The sequence below is a fragment of the Solanum stenotomum genome, chromosome 2 (genome assembly GCF_019186545.1).
Source record: "Solanum stenotomum isolate F172 chromosome 2, ASM1918654v1, whole genome shotgun sequence".
NCBI classification, from domain to species: domain Eukaryota; kingdom Viridiplantae; phylum Streptophyta; class Magnoliopsida; order Solanales; family Solanaceae; genus Solanum; species Solanum stenotomum.
The window spans coordinates 835,577-858,300 of NC_064283.1; the positions used below are offsets into that span (position 1 = coordinate 835,577).

Here is a 22,724-nt window from a genome sequence, read left to right on the forward strand (position 1 = left end):
CGGTCCGGTCCGGTTCCCGTACCGGTTGAACCGGTAAGAAATCGGTACCGAAACGGAATCCAGATTTTTATTCGGTTGATCCGGTTCGGTAAGAACCGATTTCGATCGGGTAAGAATCTGTTCATGTCCGGTTCAACGGTCAATTTAATTATATATATATATATATATATATATATATATAAAGCAGTTGGGCTGGGGCCCAAAACGGCTCCAAATAGCCCCCCACCCCTCTCTACCTCTTAACACTATAAATATACTCATATTTTTTCATTTAAATCACAAATTCACAAACTATTTCATTAATATCTTATAAAATCTCTTAATTTTCAATCTCTCATAAATTCATAATTATTATTTTGTGATATTTACTTGGAGTTCGAATTTTGGAAATTTATTTGAAGTAAATCGGAAGCTTCAATTGACATCTCTCAATTCCGGCTTTGGTTATACGTCTACTTTTACGTTAACGTTCGGTACATTCGTTCCAACTTTAATATTTTATTTGTTTATTAATTAAGTTATTTTATTTTTTTTGTTATATTATCTTTGCTTGTTTTTCATAATATTAATTATTTTAAACATGAACATGAATTTGGAAAAATATAGTGGTAAAAGATCAATGTCGAAAAGAAAAAATAATAGGGGAGGAGGAAGTAGTTCTAATTCTAAAAATTTGCCACCTCTTAGATTTAGAATTAATACTAATGATTATACTCATGTTGGTGAAACTTCTTTTACACGAGACTCACGACCTATTGAATTCCGAAAATGAAGTAGATCATGAAACTTTAAATAGATGTTTTACTAATTTTGAGAAAGAATTAGATGAGGAAGTAGAAATAAATGAGGAAGATGATGAGACCCCTAACCTGCGTCTTTCATAGGAGGAATCATGTTACATTTTCTGGCTTGGGTCTCCTGTTCGGCAATACGTTGATGCCATATGTTGTAGTTATGACCTTTGTTTGTCTAATATTGGTCATTTTTGTTTTGGCCATAGCACTTTTCTTCATTTTTATGGTCATAAAGCGATAATGAGTGTTATTTGCCTTTGTCCCCCCACATACCTAGCTAGCTACATGTTAATGTCTTTTTATTGTTAACTTTCCCTGTTTATTTTTAAGTTTTAAAACACAATAAAATATTTCAACGATTATAAATATCATTCTCAACTTTTGCAACATGTTGGTATGGATTCATACACTCAAATGGACTCTTGCAATATGTTGGTATGTATTCCATGTACTCAAATTGAAGAAGAGGCTTCACCTCCTCCTCCTCCAAAAGCTTTGGGTTGTTTGGCTGAAACGTTAATCAGTTTGGAGAATGATCAAATGAGACTTTCCGCCGATATAATGAAGTTGGATGCCCAAGCGGAAGAAATTACTGCGTCTTTCATAGAAGGAATAATGTTACATTTTATGGCTAGGGTTTCCTGTTCTACAACCCGTTGATACCGTGTACTGTAGTTATGACTGTTGTTTGTCTAATATTGGTCATGTTTGTTTTGGCTATAACATTTTTCTTCATTGTCATGGTCATAAAGATAAAAAGGCTCGACCCTATGTTGAATGATTTCAATGTGAAGAGATTGAACATTATTCAGGGAGCAAGAGAATTTTGGAGGTTGAAAACAATAGAGACCCAAACAACCCTGAAGACCCTAATCTGATGCATCCTATGACGTCTAACCAATCTCTTACCAACCGTTTGACCAAAAATTTGGAATAAAAAATCATTATTACCCTAAATAAAAATTACTGTCAACTATTTTGGTTGACAGTCATATACAATATATATTTTGAGGGTAAATTTTTACTGTCAACCAAAATATTTGACAGTAAAATTTTTTGAGAGGTAATACTAAGGCTGGCAATTGTACTGGTTTTTTTCCGGTCTGGTTCCTGTACCAGTAAGTCCCATACCGGTTGAACCGGTAAGGAACCGGTCTTATAGGTATCAGAATCGGTACCGAAACGAAACCCAGATTTTTATCCGGTTGATCCGGTTCGGTAAGAACCGATTCCGATTAGGTAAGAATCGATTCCTGTCCGGTTCAACGGTTAATTTAATTATATAATATATATATATTTATTTATTTTTATTATTATTATTTTTTTAAAAGGAACGTTATAAAGCCGTTGGGCTGGGCCCAAAACGGCTCCAAATAGCCCTCACCCCTCTCTACCCCTTAACACTATAAATATACTCATATTTTTTCATTTAAATCACAAATTCACAAACTATTTCATTAATATCTTATAAAATCTCTTAATTTTCAATCTCTCATAAATTCATAATTATTATTTTGTGATATTTACTTGGAGTTCGAATTTTGAAATTTATTTGAAGTTAATCGGAAGCTTCAATTGACATCTCTCAATTCCGGCTTTGGTTAGACGTCTACTTTTACGTTAACGTTCGGTACATTCGTTCCAACTTTAATTTTTTATTTGTTTATTAATTAAGTTATTTTATTTTTTTTATTATATTATCTTTGCTTGTTTTTCATAATATTAATTATTTTAAACTGGAACATGAATTTGGAAAAATATAGTGGTAAAAGACCAATATCGAAAAGAAAAAATAATAGGGGAGGAGGAAGTAGTTCTAATTCTAAAAATTTGTCACCTCCTAGATTTAGAATTAATACTAATGATTATACTCATGTTGATGAAACTTCCTTTACACGAGATTCACGACCTATTGAATTTAATTCCAAAAATGAAGTAGATCATGAAACTTTAAATAGATGTTTTACTAATTTTGAGGATGAATTAGATGAGGAAGTAGAAATAAATGAGGAAGATGATGAGACCCCTAACCTGCGTCTTTCATAGGAGGAATCATGTTACATTTTCTGGCTTGGGTCTCCTGTTCGGCAATACGTTGATGCCATATGTTGTAGTTATGACCTTTGTTTGTCTAATATTGGTCATTTTCACTCCAAAATAGTAGTATAGACTATATAGTATATATATAGTATTTATATATATACGATATAATGATAATATTTAGTAGTACAATAGTATTTTAATATACATAGTATTTTTAATTTTTAATGGTACATAAATTACAGCGGTACTCCAGTATATTAATCATTTTAGTTCCTCTATTGAATGTCATAGAAGAACAAACGTATATTGGAGAATAATGCAATAAATTTGATGGAAGTTTTTAATACTTACGAAGGATTTTATTTACAACTAAAATTGGGAATTAAAACAATATTTTGAAGGTAAATATATCAAAGTAATTAATTATTTTAATCATGGTTAAGACTTATATTTAATTTACTAAATCTCTGCCATTTTGAATCTATGACATGTGTCTCTCATAACTTTAGGAAAATGGAGAGGAGTTAAATCCATATTTACTCACGTTTTAGATTTTTAAAAATGAGATAGAGTAGAAAATCTAGTAAATAAACCAATAAAATGAGAAAAAAAGAAGATAAATATGAATGTATTAAGACATATTATTTTTAATTCTCGTTATTAGTTAATATAGATCGAAGTTAGAACCTGTTTAGACAAGCTTATAACTTTTGATTTAATATTCAAAAATCAGATATTAAGAATTCTAACCTTTTGGTGTGTTTTATCACAAAAATAGAAAAACATTTAAAAGCATTTAAAAGTAAATCAATCCAAACAGAGAAAAAAAAACCATGCCCTATGAGATAACAGAGGAACTCCAAAAGCAAAGAACGTCTAGTACAAGCAAATGCATGGCAGGAGCCTTTTATTTGTTTCATCTCATTTTCTATATATTCACTACTTATTTCAAAGTTTTAAACACACTAACTCTTTGTTTTTTTCATTTCAAACACTCAAATGGCATCTTGGTTCCAATCTTGTATTCAAGCAAGGACAAATGGTGATATTGAACAAGAATAGGCTCAAATGCCATCTAATTGGTTCCAATCACTGAAAAATATGTTCCAATGTTGCATTCATGGAAGTGCAAATGCTGAAATTGAAGAAGAAGAGGCTCAAATGACATCTTGGATGCAATCACTGAAAAATATGTTCCAATGTTGCATTCCAGGTGTTGAAATTGAAGAAGAAGAAGAGGCTCAAGCAGAAGGTAATATATATATATATATATTAATTTTTTTATAAGATTCAGTAGATTAATATAATGATTTTTTTTATTTGTTGCTTTAATAATCAGTTGTTGTTGCTGCTCCTGTTGTAATGACCCTCATGGTCATTTCTGTGTCTTGCCTTCTGTGTGTCGTTTAGAGCGTTCCTATAGCGACCCCAAGTCATTTATGACTTGCTGGGACTGATAGTTCGGTCATCTGGTCGTTCGTTTGGTCTTGGTGCGAGTTTTTGTGTTTTAGAGCTTATGAACCTTGAACGATCATTTTCGATCAAAAATTCAAGAAGATGACATCGGAATCCAATTTTGACGATTTCATCAACTCCGGAAGGGTCATTTTAGGCTAGTAGCATGGTCGACATAACTCCCGAGGTTTTCAGTGTGAGTCGGTACGATTAGGCGTTTTAGTTTTTGAATTTTGGCTTAAGTTTGACTTTGGTCAACATTTTGAGTAAACGCGCTCGGATGAGAATTTCGTCAGCGTGGTTAGCTCCGGAATGTCAAGTTTGGTCTAGATTGACCCTTCTTTTGTGTCTGGAGGTTTTCGATATCTTTCCGAGCCCTTTTGTGGGTTTTGACTTAAAATGGCTTTTGGAAGTGGGACCCACTTTTTATCGAAATGACCTCCGATGGAAATTTTGACTGTGCCGTTGAGTCTGGAATATCAAATTTGGTATGGTTGCATATCTCGTTTGCGTGCACGGGGTTCCGAACGAGTTCGGAGCACCCCGTCAGAGTTTTTAGTTTTGGGAAATTGCAGAAATTTCTGCAATAAATTGCAGAAAATCAGCCACATTTCTCAAACTTCAAACCCTAATCTCTCTCTCATCTCTCAACCGATTTGGGTGATCCAAAAGGCAAAGTTATGAGATTTTTCGAGGACAACGTGTTGGTGAGCTCGGATAGTGATTTGGAGTCCCCGTTTGAGGTAAATTTCAAAAAATACCTGCTGCCAGACCTCTTTTTGTAAGCTTGATTTTGGAAATTTTTGAGACTTGTTTTCTTAGCCATTTTAGATCCGATTTTTGCGATTTTTGAGGCTATCTTGAGTGGTTTTTCGAGGAGAACATTGTGGTGTTGTTATATTTTACTGTAGATCACCCGTTTTTGGTAAAAACGCTGAATTAGCTACTGTCCTATTTCTATTCTTTTGAGAAAATTTGGGTTTTAGTTGCTTGTTGATATTGTGTTGTTCCTGAGCCCCGAATTGTGTCCCATTACGGGAAATGAGCTGGGGGAACTGGTTAGGACCCACTTTTGGGGTTAATTTCGGAATTTCCTGCGCGGGTCCCACGATTCCCGTTTTGACTCCAAAATTGACTCGTCTCCGTTTGTTNTGACCCGTCTCCGTTTGTTGTGATTTTGGTGTCTAAACGACTGTAATAACGTTGTTATTCTATTTTTGATAGCGGGGCAGCGTTTCGAGACCATTCGGAAAGGGAAAACTCTGGAGAAGTGATTTTGGAGCGCGTGTGATCGGCTTAAAGGTAGGCTACGGTTTCCCTCTCTTAGATTGAGCTCGAGAATGTGAATGTATGTTGATTAGTTGGGATTTGGGTTGGGTAGTTATTGAATTTTGCATAGGTGTTAAGAAATCATGTTTTCGGCCTATTTTTTGGAATTATCGGGTAACTGTGAGCATGCTTTGTGTTATTAACGGACCCTCCTCGCTATGTGGAGTGCTTGCATGCTTAATTATTATTTATTTGAAGCATGTTGGGCCTTAGTTTAGGTTTGACTAGGGCTTGCCTTAGAAATACATGATTCGAATCCGATAGGCCTTAGTTTTGACCCGACGTCGCTCGGCCGACTTAGATCCCTGTAGACTGATGTAGCAGACTTGAGTCTGATAGATTGGGCCTTAGTTAGGCGATACGCTTGCTCCGACTTTAGTTATCCTTATTTTCCCCGATGTTACGGCTTCACGAGTTACGTCGGCGATACTAGTTCTACTTCGCGATTTGAATTTGATTTTCGATTTGGTTCCAAGGACTTACATTGATTGGCTAAGTATGGACGGCATTCCACGGATATTTATGAGTGTGGATCGATTATGACTCTTTCAGCAGCTACATTGGCACCTTTATAGAGCATCCGGTTTAAGGTCCGGCCTCTATTGCCCGGATACCTTTATAGAGCATCCGGTTTAAGGTCCGGCCTCTATTGCCCAGATACCTTTATAGAGCATCCGGTTTAAGGTCCGGCCTCTTATACTTGTTACTTGTGATTGGTTACTTGGATATTTCTTGTGAGCATCCGGTTCAAGGTCCGGCCTCCGTACTATCAGTATCTACTAATTAGGGTTGAGGTTTTGGTTTGATGTTCTTCGTTCTTGGGTTCTTTTATGCAATTCTCTTTAGTTATAGTTATTTTGTGTACTCGTCGGGCTTATGGGGGTCAGTTCGAGTTTTTATTTAATTTGCGCACGAGTGTACCTTCTGGGCTTATGGGGGTCCAGTTAGTTGTAGTTAGCTTATAGATTACTTTAGTTAGTTCTTTGTACACTCGTGTGCATTCCTTTGTTTGTTAGATTTTAGTTCTTGACTTCAGTTTGTGTTATTCCTTCTTTTCATATTGCCTTTACTTTTCAAGTTCCGTCGGCCTATGATGCCTACTGGGTACCGGTTGTTTTGGTACTCATGCTACGCTCTGCATCTATTTCGTGATGCAGGTCCGTGCACTAGTAGTCAGCGTTGATCGAGCTTGGAGCAGACTGATCCGGAGACGGGAGTGAGCACACAACGTTTTGTACTATTTCAGTCTCCATCTGTATAAATAGACTTGTCTTTTACCTTTCGAGACAGTCCAGTCTCTGTTGTCCACTTTTGTGACTTGTACTCATTTTGTTAGTAGCTCTGTACTAGTGACTTCCAGGTTCTGGGAGGGATCTTTATTTGTATATATGTTTTTGCATTGCTTTCGCCTGTTTATATTGTTATTTACCTACTCTTGTTTAGTTTCTACCCTCAGACCCATTACTTGTTGTTCCGGATTACGGGTTGGCTTACTTACTGGTGGGTTATAGTAGGTGCCATCATGACTTGAGAAATCGGGTCGTGACACCTGCTCCCAGAGGCGTATCCAGGAATTCGTCAAGATGGGTGCACAAATACGAAAAAAATGCATCTTAAATATAAATTTGATAAGTTTGACCTTTAGGTTCTTAATATGAACCATTAAATTTTAATAATTATAGGTTCAAAATATATAATACTATTAGTTTTAAATTTTAATATACACATTTGATTTAATTATATAAAAATCTTATAGTGCAAAGTTTTTTAGGAACTTCCAATGTAAGGCACTTGAAAATTTTGAAAGATTAAAGGAAAAAAAACAAAAGAAAAATTAGTTGAAACATCAAAAGTATAACGATAACCACTTGGGGAGGTGTTACTCAAAAGGACAAGACAGATATAAGACTTAAATTTTTATCCTTACTTAGAGAGGTGCACTCAATCATTATTGTATTATTATATGATACTTTAAACGTGGGTATATTTAAATATTTATTAAAAATATAACACTATTATATATGATCTAGAGAGGGGAGCATGGGTTCACGTGAACCCACGGCACCCCCTCTAAATACGCCCCTGCCTGCTCCTCCAACTCGAAAAGCTTTGGTTTGCTCGGCGGAATCCTTGATCAATTTGGAGAATGATCAAAGGAGGCTTTCCGCTGATATAATGAAGATGGAGGCCCAAGCGGAAGAAATTACTGCGTCTTTCATCGGAGGAATCACATACACTGTTACATTTTCTGGCTTGGGTCTACTGTTCGGCAACCCGTTGATGCCGTGTGCTGTAGTTATGACCTTTGTTTGTCTAATATTGATTATGTTTGTTTTGGCCATAACACTTTTCTTCATTGTTATGGTCATAAAGACAGGAACACTCAATCCAATGTTGAATGATTTCAATGTGAGGAGATTAAACATTATTCAGGGACCAAGAGAATCTTTGAAGGTTGAAAACAACAGAGACCCAAACAATCCTGAAGACCCTAATCTGGTGCATCCTACGGCATCTCACCAATCCGTCACAGACCGTTTGATAAAAAAATTGGAATCAAAAATCAGTATTACCCTCAAAAAATTTTACTGTCAAATATTTTGGTTGACAGTCATATACGTGGGAATTTATGGTTCTATTATAGTGTATGTTGCTTGGTACACTTTCTGCAGTAAGTGAAAATAAATTACATGTGTTGAAATTCAATTCAATGTTCTTTTGATGAAATTGCTAATTAGATATTATATGTTTTTGTTTGCAGCTATTAGGTGCGGTTGTGTTAGAGCAGCTTTGGATGCGGCCCAAGTTATTTGAGGGAGTCATGTTGCTGGATGCCCAAGTTTTTTGAGAGCGTGAACTGATTGGAGTCTGGATGGGATGGGCAGATGCGTTTTTGGGTTTTTATTTTTTCTTTGTTAGAGTAATGAATGAAACCTTTTAAGTTTTGTGAGATTATTAATTGAAGTAACTAACTATTTCTCCATCCGTTGATTTTATCATGTATGCATTTCAATTCTAGTTACTACTTATTTTGTTGTTAAAATCGTAACTTAAAAAGTTTAATTATGTCCTAAATACCCATTTAAAAACTCAAATATCCTACTACTAATTAAGCCGATCACAACTAATTAACTGCAAAGCTCATTCATACCCTTTAATTTCTTAAAAGTCACAGTCCTTGAAGAAAAAAAAAATCAACACGTAGCTACTAATCTATTGTCTGATGAACACTTACATACATATTTGTTAGGCTAAGCAAGTTACATATTGTAGTGTATTTGTAAACTAGAAGGACATGGCCCTTGCTTATAATGTATTGAAGTTACTTTAGCAACATATGCAAAAAGTATGTCATTGACCCTTAGATTGGTCATAATTACAAACTTGAGTACAAAAGTTACATATTTCTATTCCAATACTTGTGGACTAAGAGGAGGTGATATCCTATTGAAGCAGCTCATAGAATATCGTTGTTGGATTATTCCTCCAATGCTTTAGTTATGATCGTTCTTGAACTTCACCAAGCGCATTCAGCTATTCTTCCAAGTTGAAAAGAAACACTTACAGTGAAAGACGACGTGATATTGTTAGACCAGATAGATTCATATCTATGCTATGTCTTCTAAAAATTATCAACAACAAGGACTTAAAAAGGTCACAGCCAATTAGCTAGAAATAGAGAAATAAGAATGTGATGGAGCAATGAAAAATACGACAACACTCTGTTCTAAATGTGTCTCTCTTGAGTTACAGCTACCTCAAACGAATTGCACAATTTTTTTCTCTCCTACACTTTCTAACGTTACAAATAATGGCTCTTTCTAAGCCTTGCTCAAGCAGGTAAAACTAAAATTGGTGTTTTCAACTTCAGAACTGTGTTTTTAGATTTCACAATGAGGATGATTTAAAAGTTTATGGTTTAGAAGATCTACAGAAATTGATGGTCAAGTCATGTGGCTAGAGAAATGACTCCGGATTTCAACAGGAAACACTGGGGTCAGTGGCAACTGCCAACATATATAGTTCCCACATCTTGAACAGTAGAGCCAAAATCACCAAGATAAGATTTGACTTTACTTATCAACAGGACACTTGAAATAAGTGAACTGAGGCATATTATCAAACAACTTAGACGCACAATCCACTTTAAAATTTAAGGCATAAGCATCGTTGATATCTTAATTAATTGGCTACAAAGACAAAATTCATCAAAGAAACACATTGTATGTGCAAATCAACCGGTTTGTAAAAAGCTTAGCTAGAAAATATATCCAAAAGAGTAGAAAAGACATACCAAATTGTGATTACTTCTAGTTCCCAAAGGAAGAACTACTCAGAGCAAACATCATAGTGAAGTATAAGAAGAAAAAGAAGAGATTCCGATCTAAATTTTTACTTGTACAATTTAAATTGCGTTGAGCCTTTTGCTTGTACATAGTGTCTTGGATACTCAACGAATCTAGTATATTCACTGGGAGCTTTGTTGAGTTCTTCCCTGCCTTGATCAGTGTTATACATGAGATCAATATCTTAAGCTTCCAGCATTTGGATTTTTGCCTCCCGTTTTATGACTTGATCATGTATGTCCCCTACTGAACTTCTAGACCATTGGCTCAATTTCCTTCCAATCTCTTTAACTGGGGTTGCCATCAATTAATGATACTACTTGATCAAGTGAATTTTAGATAAATTTTTAAGTTTGAAAATGTGAATTTTATTCGCTACTTTTACTCTTTTTGCAAATTAAATTCATACACGGAAAAGATAACTTTGACTTTCAAATATAATTCTTTCTAAAGTTTGTTTAAAATCAGTTGAAGGAAGAGAGTCAAATGCTCACAAGTCACAAGATTAGTGTATCTGGTAGCAAATCTAAGGCGTATATTTTTCAATATACGGTAAGAAACTCTTAATTAGTGGTAAGATATGTAATATTTTAAAGTATACGTAATAATAATAAATATGATAGTGAATTATGTAGTTTTTCCTTCAAATATCCCTTAAAATTGAGCTGCACAAGGAAACGTATATACACACACTATAAAATATAACATTAATACAATATACTATTAGAATATGAATTCATGTGATTGAATCTTTTCTGATTTGTTTTAAGTGTATATAGTAGCAAAAATACATGTATCTATATGTATGTTGCTCAATATACGGTAGGAAATTTTTAATTAGTGGTAAGATACTTTAATAATATTTTAAAAGTATATATATGATAGTAAAATATGTCTAATTATGTAGGTTTTCTATAAAAAAAATAAATAAAACCCTACCTAAAAAAGAGAAAAAGAAAAAGAATAGGGAATAAATTAAATATAGATCAAATTGTAACTTTTTTTATAGATAAAATTTTTAAATTTTGAAAAAGTGATTTTGATCAATTTTTTAAAGTGAATTTTTATTCGCTACTTCTAGTCTTTTTGCAAATTATATTCATATATAGAAAAGATAACTTTGACTTTCAAATATGATTTTTTCTAAAGTTTGTTTAAAATATCAATTTCTTTTTAAAAGATTTAAATATCATTTTTCATTTTTTTGTACGTCCAAAATGTCTAGCATCATCCCCTTTTTTTTTTAATTTCCAAAATCCTCCAAGTACTATAGTCCATTCAAATGGTACAATCAGGAGCAGCATATCATTTTCAGATCCATCGTGGCGTCGGAGAGTTGGTTCTAGGGTTTTATTAGGGTTTGATAAAATCCCCAATCAACAAATTGCTCTGTAATGGCCACCATCTCTTTCATTCCCAAATTTCCAATTCCCTCTGATTATTGAAATCAAACATGGAGAAAGAACCAGTTCCTTCATCAATTACCGAAGAACCACAACCCAAAAAGCTGAAAATGTCCACCACCACTACTTCCGACGACGAAGAATACGCCGCCGGCGCCGGAGATGGTTCTGCTCCGGAGAGGAAACCTAGATACAAGCGCAGGAAAGTAGCAATATTCTTTGCTTACTGTGGAGTAGGATATCAGGGTATGCAGAAGAATCCTGGAGCAAAAACAATCGAAGGAGATTTAGAAGAAGCACTTTATCAAGCAGGTGGTGTGCCTGACCATGATAAATGTCAACCCAGAAAGTACGAGTGGGCTCGTTCTGCTCGTACTGATAAGGGCGTTAGCGCCGTCGGTCAAGTTGTTTCGGGTCGGTTTTACGTCGATCCGCCTGGTTTTATTGATCGGCTTAACTCCATTCTCGTTCCTCAAATCCGGATCTTTGGGTTTAAACGTGTAACGAATGCGTTTAGTGCTAAGAAGTTTTGTGATAAGCGTAGGTATGTGTATTTGGTTCCTGTTTTTGCTCTTGATCCATATGCACATCGTGATAGAGAAAGCGTGTTAGCTAGTTTAGGATCTGAAAAAGAGCTTGTTAAGTGTTTAAATTGTCCAGAAAGGGGTCGTAAAGTCGTTGGAGTAATGGGTAGACGTGTTTTCGATCCAATAACTCAGTCAGTTATTATTGTTGATGCACCAGTAGTTAATGCAAATGATCCGACTACTGATACAAATATGGTAATTGAAAATGAAGCTTCTTTGAGTGAGAGGGTTGAAGAAAGGAATGATGAAGTTGAAGGAAGCAATGGAAATGCTAAAATGGAAGAACAGGTGGAAGAGAGTGTGTTTTGCTATGGAGAGAAAGAAAAAGACAGATTTAACAGAATTTTGAAGTACTATGAAGGAACTCATAATTTTCACAATTTCACAACTAGAACAAAAGCTGATGACCCTGCTGCCAAGCGATATATCATTTCCTTTAATGCAAATACTGTAGTTAATGTTGATGGCATTGATTTTGTGAAGTGTGAGGTTGTTGGTCAGAGCTTCATGCTTCATCAAATCCGTAAAATGATTGGTCTTGCTGTAGCTATCATGAGAAATTGTGCTCCTGAATCGTTAATTGTAACTGCCTTCCGAAGGTATGTGTTACTCTTTGTTAGTTATTCTGTTTTTAAGTTTTGAGTAGGTAAGCATGCTTTAATCTGATACAATTTGATCATATCAGGGATGTCAACATCAATGTTCCCATGGCGCCTGAGGTTGGATTGTATTTGGACGAATGCTTTTTCACCTCATATAACAGTAAGTGGAAGGACACTCATGAAGAAGTGTCTCTGAAAGCTTATTTAGAGGAGGCAGAAGAATTCAAAATGAAGTATATCTATAGTCATATTGCATCGACAGAACAAAAAGAAGGGACAATGGCTGTGTGGCTGCATTCCCTGAACCATCGTAATTACCCTGATCTGCGTGCTGTGGATATTGTTAAACCTGCTGGTGGTGGTCCCGAAGTTGTTGAAACTGCTGTTGAGGCTGGTTTAGGTGCTGTCAACAATGGTGAGAGCACCAATAGCGTTAATTCTGCTGGTGCTGGTACAGAAGTTGTTAAAACTGTTGTTGAAGCTGGTTTAGTTGCTGTCAACAATGGTGAGAGCACCGATAGCGTTAATTCTGCTGGTGCTGGTACAGAAGTTGTTAAAACTGTTGTTGAGGCTGGTTTAGTTGTTGTCAACAATGGTGAGAGCACTGGTAATGTTAATTCTGTTGGTGATGGTTCAGAAGTTGTTAAAACTGTTGTTGAGGCTGATTTAGTTGCTCTCAACAATGGTGAGTGCACCGATGCAAAGAATGGCGAGGCAGGGCACGATGCTGATTTGGTCAACTCATAGGCTATGCTCTATCAAACAACTCTGTGCATCTCGTGCACCAATATCATGTAAACTTTTTACTTCTATCATAGATGGTGTTCTATTCTTTCAAGGGAACTCCATGGAGCAAAGACAGAGAAAACTCTTGGTCCTTCTAGGATATGTCAAAATTTAAATCTTGAAACTTTGTTAATTTTGTTGTAGTGCTTCAAATGCTATGGTCGAAGTGAAGCAATACGCTTTAGTTTTTGCTGAAGTGAACAAACTGTAATTTGGCAAATTACATGTTCTTATTTAAACATTGATAATTTGACATGGCAAGCTAAACTTTTGAAGTAGCTATTAGCAATGGTTGTTCAAACTTTATATAGTTGTATGTTCCTCTGTGTTGCTATGTGATGGTTAATATTTCCCTATTAGTTGTTTTGTTTTCTTCACTGTTATTTACCTTTTTCATACCTACTTTGATAATGTGGTATTCGAATTGGGATCTCTAAAAACAGCCTTTCGAACAGGTAGGGGTAAGATGTAAGTTCCCTATCCTCCCATGCCATTGTATAAATGAAGCTGCGTGGAACTTTTGGAGTAAATCTCTTCGATTTTAATTAATGAAATGCCTCAAGCAGATAATGTTTGATAATTTTGAATGAAAAATCAAAGGTTCATCACTTGATTACAAATTTGTTTTGTTTTGTCTAATTAATAATAATAAAATAATAGTAACAATTTTCTAATTAAGTTGACATTGAACCAAAAATATTTATATTCCTAAGCTAATATATACATTTTTATGCGTACATCATATATATTCGCTAGATAATATATTCATTAAAGCTTTAATATATCAAGTCTCTCTTTTTTTGGGGGAATATCACTAATATATTTCAATGGTATTATCTAAAACCATGTCGGTTGACAATGACTGGTCGGAACTTCCACCGGAGCTTCTGGACACGATCGTGAATAAGTTAATTGACCTCCGTGACTACCTCCATTTCCGGGCAGTTTGTCCCAGCTGGCGTTCCTCAACGCCGGCGACTCCCAAAAACCTACCATGTCAACTCCCATGGTTAATGCTCCCAAAAAACCAGTCGAACCGGCGTGGTTTTTTCAACTTCGTTGACAACAAGGTTCACTTCCTCAATCTTCCCGAGGCTTCAAACAGCCGCCGACGATGCGGCTCTTCCCATGGCTGGCTCATCATCGTCGACGAATCGCCGTCAATTTTCGTTATTAATCCACTTACAAAAGTAACTTTTAATCTTCCACCGGTTTCTCAATTTCCTAATGTGGTGAATTTCAATTTTTATAGCGTCGGTCGGGAATTTACCCTCCGATCTCCTCATGGCGAGGTTTACGCTCGTAATTTGAAAGAAATGCGTGATTCGTTTATTAGGAAGGCTGTCATTTCTAGTAGTCCTTCACGTGATCCGAATTTTATTACGATGGTGATCCTTAATGAAACAGGTGAGCTTGCTTACTGCAAAAATGGAGAACATTCATGGAAATTTATCAATGATGCGCGGTTTTACGATGAGGATGTTATCTATTTTGAAGGATTGTTCTATGCTGTTCATAAATCTGGAGAAATTGCAGTTTGTGATGTTAGTGGTGACACACCTAGTGTTTCGTTTATTGAAACTCCTAAGCAAAATGGTGGTGATATGCAGTATTTGGTCAAAACAAATGATGAGTTTTTACTGGTGACTAGATTTTTGGAGCTTGATATTGACGCCGCGTATCATCAGCTTGATGTGGTGTATAAGACAGTTGAATTTTGTGTCTTTAGGTTGGTTTTAGAAAGACCAAGGTGTGAGTGGGAGGAGATTAACAGTTTGGGTGAGACAATGTTGTTTTTAGGAGAAAATTCTTCGTTGGCATTGTTGGCTTCTGATTTTCCTGGATGTGAAGGAAACAGGATTTACTTTACTGATGATTATTGTGAGGCTAACTATGATGGTGTCGATGGAAATCATGATTTAGGGTATTACAATTTAGCGGGTGGTAGTATTGAAGCGTTGTCCTGCTGTCCTCGCAATTCACATTCTGTGCTTCGTTGGCCTCCTCCAATTTGGTTCACTCCAAATCCATGTTGACAATGTAAGTCTGCCTATCCTTTTTTGTGTATGTTAGGTTGTTTTACTTTGTGAACTGTATTTCTAGTCTGGTCACTGATGTAATATATTGTACTACTCTCTTGACAACTCTAGAGAGATTAACAGTCAACTTCTTGAATTTCACCAGAAGCTTGATTGGATCGATTATAAGATATTTGAAGTTATAGATGAAGCACAATTCAATTTAAGTGTAAATAGACTGCGCACAGCTTACTCTTTAAAACTTGTATGGAGATATTTGTACCTCCAATACAACTGAAAGACCCTATAGTGCCAATAATAAGATTGCAGTCAGGAGAGACTTTAGGGACAACACATCGATGAGCGTTAGTTATTCCCCAATGAAACAATACATTTTGACTGTTTCATGGCAAATAAATTGCTTCCTTTGGCCTAGAATATTAGCTTGTGTTGATGTTGTGAATATGCTAGATATAGAGAGTCTTCTGTTAAGATGAAGTAATACCAGTTGCAATAGTCCTATTAGAAAAATATAAGTTTATATTATGCATAAAGAACTGAGCAGTTATCATTTTATTCAGTTGTAATTGTGGGTCCTGATACTCATCTATCTGAATTAAGTTAATTTACATGTCAAAAGGGCTTTGATATTGAGTTATTCCAACTTCTTGGGTAACTGTTATCTGATGTTTCATCTGTCTGTTTTTCTTTGATTAGGCAATTCATGTGATTTCCAATTTTTCCCTCCAACAACCGGGCAAACTTAATGGAAATCTCTAGCTCTACCATGAGCATGTATTGAAATTTGCATAAATGCATATGTTTCTTAAATTCTTTGTTCTTTTACGGTTTGGATGGTGAAAAGATGATTTAGGAAAATAGGTAAAAGAAGGAACTTTTTAATAGACCTGTTCATCCATCCTCTATTTTGATCTCTGCTTACAGTGTATAATACCTTTTGAATCATGCTGCTATCTTGTTGCAGACTTGCAGTGGACCTTGGGTGGATTCCTCCATTGAGGTGGTTTGTGAATATGTTTTTCTGGCCAGAGTTCAATTTGATGGATGGAATTAATTTGTACATGAGATGCAAATTATCAATTAGTGGTGTGCTGTAAGTAAACATGTACCTACATTTTCTTGATGCTATCTGGGTGACCGCAACATTCCTATTAATCAAATATTCATGTGTTGTAAATAAACCTGTATCAACATATATATTTTTGCCTGCAACGTTCCTATGTAATTGCATGATCTTACTGCGTCTGCTTTGTGTTTCTGTAAATACCTTCACTTTCATTGTGAACAACTAATTAGCTGGAATGGAACATTACCTAGGATTCAGGGCCTGGAGGTCTACTCTTGTAATATCATACAGATGTGTAAACTAACCAGAAAGCGTATCATTCAGATGAGTAAACTAACCAGAAAGAGTATCATTCAGATGAGTAAACTAACCAGAAAGCTAAGTCCGTATAGCCTATGGGTGACTTATTTTAACTAAGCTTGTGAAATGTTTGGAATTTTGGAAAAATAGAATGATTGTATTGGAAGGGTTGTAGATTAAAAATGTTACTACATCATAGTTACATCGAAAAGAATATTTCTCCGCAATTTAAGACAGTCACTGGAGAAAACTGATGGAATTGGAGATAGCCTAGAACTTGTCTGTGTTTATTTGGGAGCGGCCAAGTGGGTATCAGTACGATGCCAATTGACTTTAACTAAATGGAATGACCAAAGACATTATAGAAGTCGTGCGTTTCCAGTTGAGGATTCTTTTTAAGATCTTGCAATTGAACCTATTTCCCTTTTGGTATTTGGTTCTGAATTTAATCTTTATTGAAATTTTAGTAATTCTTGCATATTGATATACTCTATGTGTCCGAAATGTTGGGTTCGGTTGAACTTGTAGCAAACATGCGACATCTGCCTCTGACTGCCTTGTGCTTCAATTTTATTCTCATGTCTCCTGGAATCGAAATGATCCTAAAGGGATGCCTTTTCGTGTTCAATTTATGCATAACCACTTAGCTAAGCCTCCAATGTTCAGTATATGCATAACCACTTCCTAACATCTGCTTCTTAAAAATATATTGCTGGTTTTAGAGAAGAAATGAGAAAACAACACTTTGTCCATTGGAAATGATAGGAAGAGTTGTTGAGTTCAGCTACAAGCCGGAATATTAAATCTCTTGCTGTTTCGTCGAAAGAAAAAAAAAATCTATTGATGCTCATTTGGTTTTTCGTTTTACAGTCTAAACAAAACCTAGAATTGGGAATGCGACATATAACCACTAAGCATTTTGCAGCTTTTCTAACAGTAAAACTAGTAATGCTTGAAGATAAAACATAGTAGCCTAAGAGGCCGGCAAACATTATCAGTTCAGCCCATCTAAGACCCACCTTAAAACAGTTCTTCCTCATTTTAAACTAAGCAATACACCTCATTGAGTACATAGAAATTGCAGGTTCAACAGTAGAATCAACATAAACCCTTGGATGATCTCCCTCCATTCCATAGTCCATCATCGGACGGTAGTCATCTAGCTCCTCTTCATGATCATACACGAACTCGGGTATTTCTATCTCCTTTCTCTTTACGTGTTCCCACAAGAACTCTAGCCTGGTCACATAATTCATCTTCCAATACACCCTGCAATTAAGTGATTGCTCTTAAAGTCAGCTAAATCAAACAATACTGCAGTAAAAGGGGTATTCCTTTAAGAATAAAAGGGGATTTCACCAATTCAGTATTTTAAGTTGGCAGGTCTTCAAAGACCGTTGTATATATTATACTACTTTTATGGCAGTAGGTGAAACTCTTCATTACTACTCTAAAAGTTGTTCAATTAGACATGTGGATCAAGATGATAGCCGTGATTAATGCTGGAAAATGGGCAGTTGGAAGTTTGGTACCACCAGAATCTTGACCATAAATCTATGATTTTTGTAAGAAAGTGAAATGAAATGAATAGTGACTTATGAAAAGTGAATTACCCTCCAGTGAAGATGAGCCGGCCGAAAAGTGCAAGGAAGAGTCGAGACTGTAGGCTTGGATGAAGGAAATAAACAGCATTCAGATGATTTTTCACGTTTTCCGGCATAGCATCACAGATCGACCGGAGAGCAGCTATTCCGGGGATATTCTCAGCTCTGTTAACCCCTGTATGCAGGTACACTATTGAGAACTGTCTCTGCTCTAAACTTGGATATATCTTCTCTTGTAGATACTTGTTCACTGCCTCCACACTTACAATCCTTGCTGATAAATCAACCAGTACAATTAAAAAAATCAGAATTAGAATAACAAAGAAAGATATGATAGATGTGAGAACAAAGTAGCAATACTCTTAATGGTGTGATAAATGTCCTTTTTTTGGTGAAAAACGTGCTGATTTTCCCAAAATACACAGTATCACATCATGTTAAAAGAGTATTTTTGGGTTGATTTAGCCGGACAGAAACACATACACATAGAAAAAGCAAAGAATTAACTAACCAGGGAAAAGTTTGCCGATGACGCAAAGGATGGAGCATCCACGTTTATCTTTACCTTGAATCTTGAAGATTTGGAGTTTGTGTATGAGTTTTTCTTGTTCTGGTAGGGAGATGGTCATCAAAGAAGCTTGAGAATTCATGGTGTTCTTTTTTCAGACCACTTAGGCAAAAAAAGTTGATAGAAAACAGTTTTTTGTACTACAGGTTCCTATTTTTAAAAAAGAATATGGGGCCTATGGGGTAGTTGAGAATTGCTTTCATTCTGTCTGGTTTGGGTGTTTTCTTGCAAAACGCAAGTTTATATAGGAGCAGGTAGAAGTGATAACGGGTTATAACATTATCCGTCTTAAATGTTTTTTTTCTTATTTGTTTGAAAATAATAAAGTATTTTTCTTAATTATTAGTTTAATATTCATCCAAATTTACCTTATTCTCAATCTCCAAAATTTATTTTGTGCGTTTAGATTTGGGTTGCACTTTGACTGTTGGATTACACTAGTTAATTCGTTTTGACTTAATAGTTAATGAATCATTTTGTGTTATAGCCCATGTGTTTGCTACGAAAGAGAGGATTTTATGAATTTTGAATTATACAACAATAATTGAGATCTAAATTTATAGTTAGTAAATATTTAATTTTAATATGATATAAATACAACTATATAGTATAAGAAATGGAATAAATCTATTGGGTTCGATGGAAGGATAAGTTACCTTCTAGGGAGTGGTTGGTCTAATAATTTGTGCATGGGGTGTCTTATCTGTTTAAGGTTAGAGCCAAACCGATTGATGAGAGGATGGTATATTCTAAGGCATCTTCCTTTTTCTGGGACTTTGAGGCAGCTGACAATAGCTTACTATATCTGCCACGTCTCACACTAGATTTTGGATGATTTAACAAGAGATTACTTGGATTTTTTCTATATAATAATAATAATATGGGAATGATAGAAGATGAAAAGATCCTCTGAGTTGTGTCTTTTCCCATTCCTCCATAGCTTTATAACTTGTAAGCATTGAAGTACTTTAAACGTAAAGAGCTATATACAAATTAAAGAGAGAATGTATAAATTACAATTAAACTAAATATAGTTAAATGACAAAAAGAATAATATAATAAGTGATATGTATCTTGCATTCAGTGCTTTGCCGTAATCATTTGGCTCAAATTAATTATTAGCAACAACGTACAGGTAGTTATGCCTATTCTTAGATTGTGTGTATGTGTTTCTGCATGTTGTTGTTTTTTATGATCCCGCTAGCCGGATTAGCTTTTGCACACCTCCCACGGCCACTAGGCATTAGGTAACTCTGTCCTTCAAACTTGGAACAAATGGAAAGAATCACCTGGTGATTTGAATCTGAAACCTCATGGTTCTCAATCTTTGAGTACCTTCCACATATTTTTGGTTATAAAAATGCAAAACGTCTGATTAAAAATAAAGAGAAAAACAAAGTAAGGCCCACGGGGTTTGAATGTCTTGGCCCTTCATAATAGATTGAGAGAGACATAATGCTTATCGATTATCTTTAGTTATTTTCATATATCATTGAATAATATTGATAGAAAGAGTAGGGACAAGGATAATGAAACGGCCATAACTAGTTGATCCTCTGACGTTTGAAGAGCCATTTTTTAAAAATTTTTATTGATACTAATGGACCCTCGGGAAATAATTATACTTATAAATTGTAAGTGTTCATATTTTTAAGTATATACATATAGGTTCTTTCTTAAGCCATGAAATAAGCACTATAGTTATCTTTCTTATGTTTTTTTGCAGTTTTCTGGGCAGTACTGTTCATTTTGAAGTCCGACTAATTTAGACTTTACTGAAAAGTTTCATTTAAGCATTTCATATTAAAGGCAACTTCATTATCAGAATTCAATTGTGAAACTTTTAATTAAAGATGAAATACTATTTATTTATTATTTCACGACAATATTTTGATGTATATTTACTTTACCAATCCATCTATTTTGCATTATTGTTGGAATGGGCCGGATGTCATGATGTTTGAAGATAAACGTGGGCCATAATGTAGAGTAAACATATTTCATTATAATAAATTTCTTACAAAAAATACAAAAATAAATTAAATTGATCGAGAAGATGATGCAATCATGAAGCCTTAGTAATACCTACCACATATTAATATCTTATTTGTTCTATATTTTGGCAATAATTCAGAGTTGACTAAATTTTTAGTCAAATGAAAACAATAGATTTTAACCTAATTAATTAAAATTCACTTTAGTTTTGAATTTAAAGAAACAATATTATCCAAATGTGCACAAGAAAAAGGTTAAGCAAAATGAATATTAGAATTAAGACAAACCACAAAGTTTTTGGTTTGATTGGCTAAGTTGGTCCACCGGCCTTGTATCTCATCTTATCTTGATATGAAAATATTTTAAGATATGGATACCTTTCTTTTTTTTTTTTAAGCAAAAGTAAAAGTGATTCTCGAATATAATTCCAACACATATATTATGTTTTCAAAGCTAAGAGTGTCATGGTCAAGAATATAAAAATATAGTTCAACTATGTAAAAAGAATAATAAGTTTATGAGCAATGTAACAAGTGACACATTATTTCGATTTGAGTTCTCATATGTGTTATCACTATAGATTTTAATATTGAAATTTTGAGTTTTCAAAGTAATGTTTGGACATGCATTTTACTTGAAACTTTTGAAATTTTGTAAGTAGAGTCTCCAAAGTTGGTCCAAATCAATTATCGAGAACTTGAAAATATTTGAAGATCTAATCAAACGCTAGTCGACATTAGGGGGGCTACCATGCATGAACACTTTTTCCAGCTAGCCCAAATTCATTGGGTGGGCTTTATTTACGGGCCCGATACTAGTTTCATCACAACTAAGCAGGATTTAATAGACTAGACAGAGGCAACTGCCAACTATGGGATTTACCTGTTGTTCAATCCTAGTAATCAGCTTCTCTTGCTCCTATGGTAACAGTAAGGATGAGCTTAGTGCAAAGGACCATTAACCTCACTGCAGAGGCGAATTAAAGATTTTAAGTTTATGGGTTCCTACGATGTCCTCAAGTTACTAGACAATAATAGTTGTATCCACATTCAAATATTTATGGATATTTAGTGAAATCGTATGCATATAGAGAGCTTGTGCAGAAGCTACTGTGTTCACTTGAACCCCTAGGTTCCCATTTAGATAAGCCCCTAAACCTCAGACCAAGTCACCTAAGTGGTAAGTAGGAAAAGCCACTATCTGACCTTCAAATGAAGTGCCAGCAACACACTTCCTTCAATCAAAACCAAAATTAAGCAAGGTTCTAGAGCTGCTTATCCAAAAGATTCCCCAACAAAACCAACTGGCTTACATCGCATCGCCAGTCATGCTCACTGGCTTGCTTGTTAAAGAAAAACAATAAATTCCAGCTCAAAAGGTTGACAGCCCTTGAATCTAGAGCTGCTTTTCATTCCAACCAAGTTACTACTCGATTTCCCAAGTTCACAACAGGAATATAATGTCAAGATGAACCAGCAAAAACATAAACTCTGGCATGATAGTACAGTGGTACAAAAACGCTTTGTTTGTTCAATAAAGCCAAAAGGGAAGAAAGGGGTAGGAACAATCTAGTTTAGGAATCATGCAGCTAGTTTATCTCATTTCTGACTCTCATAGGGGCACTGAAGTAACCATCTCTGTTACTCCCCCCTATGGACCATCTTATTCACCCAAACCAACCATAGTGTATAAAAATAAAAAGTAACTTGCAGAGTTAGTAAGCACATGAAAACAAAAGCCAAAAAGTGGCTGGCATTTCGACATCCTAGCCCAAACGAAGCAGCATAGAGAGGATATCCTTCAGCGA

At 35.2% G+C, this 22,724-nt stretch overlaps 3 protein-coding genes across 5 annotated transcripts; 2 read left to right on the top strand and 1 right to left on the bottom strand.

Annotated features, from left to right (window-relative positions):
* Positions 1–11,275: 11,275 nt before the first annotated feature.
* On the top strand, positions 11,276–13,690 carry LOC125855257 (uncharacterized). Of its 2 annotated transcripts, XM_049534962.1 has the most exons (3): positions 11,276–12,556; positions 12,643–12,959; positions 13,050–13,690. In XM_049534962.1, the coding sequence occupies exons 1-3, from the start codon at positions 11,421–11,423 to the stop codon at positions 13,304–13,306; spliced, it is 1,710 nt and encodes a 569-aa protein (XP_049390919.1). In that variant the 5' UTR covers positions 11,276–11,420; the 3' UTR covers positions 13,307–13,690. The 2 variants fall into 2 exon arrangements, with proteins under 2 accessions (XP_049390919.1, XP_049390918.1); XM_049534961.1 differs by having other exon boundaries at positions 12,643–13,690.
* Positions 13,691–14,126: 436 nt separating this feature from the next.
* On the top strand, positions 14,127–16,582 carry LOC125855262 (F-box protein SKIP23-like). Of its 2 annotated transcripts, none has more exons than XM_049534968.1 (2): positions 14,127–15,385; positions 16,349–16,582. In XM_049534968.1, exon 1 carries the CDS (start codon positions 14,173–14,175, stop codon positions 15,379–15,381), a length of 1,209 nt encoding a protein of 402 aa, XP_049390925.1. In that variant the 5' UTR covers positions 14,127–14,172; the 3' UTR covers positions 15,382–15,385; positions 16,349–16,582. The 2 variants fall into 2 exon arrangements, with proteins under 2 accessions (XP_049390925.1, XP_049390926.1); XM_049534969.1 differs by lacking the exon at positions 16,349–16,582 and adding an exon at positions 16,081–16,099.
* Positions 16,583–17,595: 1,013 nt separating this feature from the next.
* LOC125855264 (uncharacterized) lies at positions 17,596–19,137 on the bottom strand. The gene is made up of 3 exons (XM_049534970.1): positions 18,866–19,137; positions 18,364–18,628; positions 17,596–18,019 (listed from the first exon to the last, which is right to left on the bottom strand). The coding sequence occupies exons 1-3, from the start codon at positions 19,002–19,004 to the stop codon at positions 17,797–17,799; spliced, it is 627 nt and encodes a 208-aa protein (XP_049390927.1). The 5' UTR covers positions 19,005–19,137; the 3' UTR covers positions 17,596–17,796.
* Between the last annotated feature and the right edge of the window lie 3,587 nt (positions 19,138–22,724).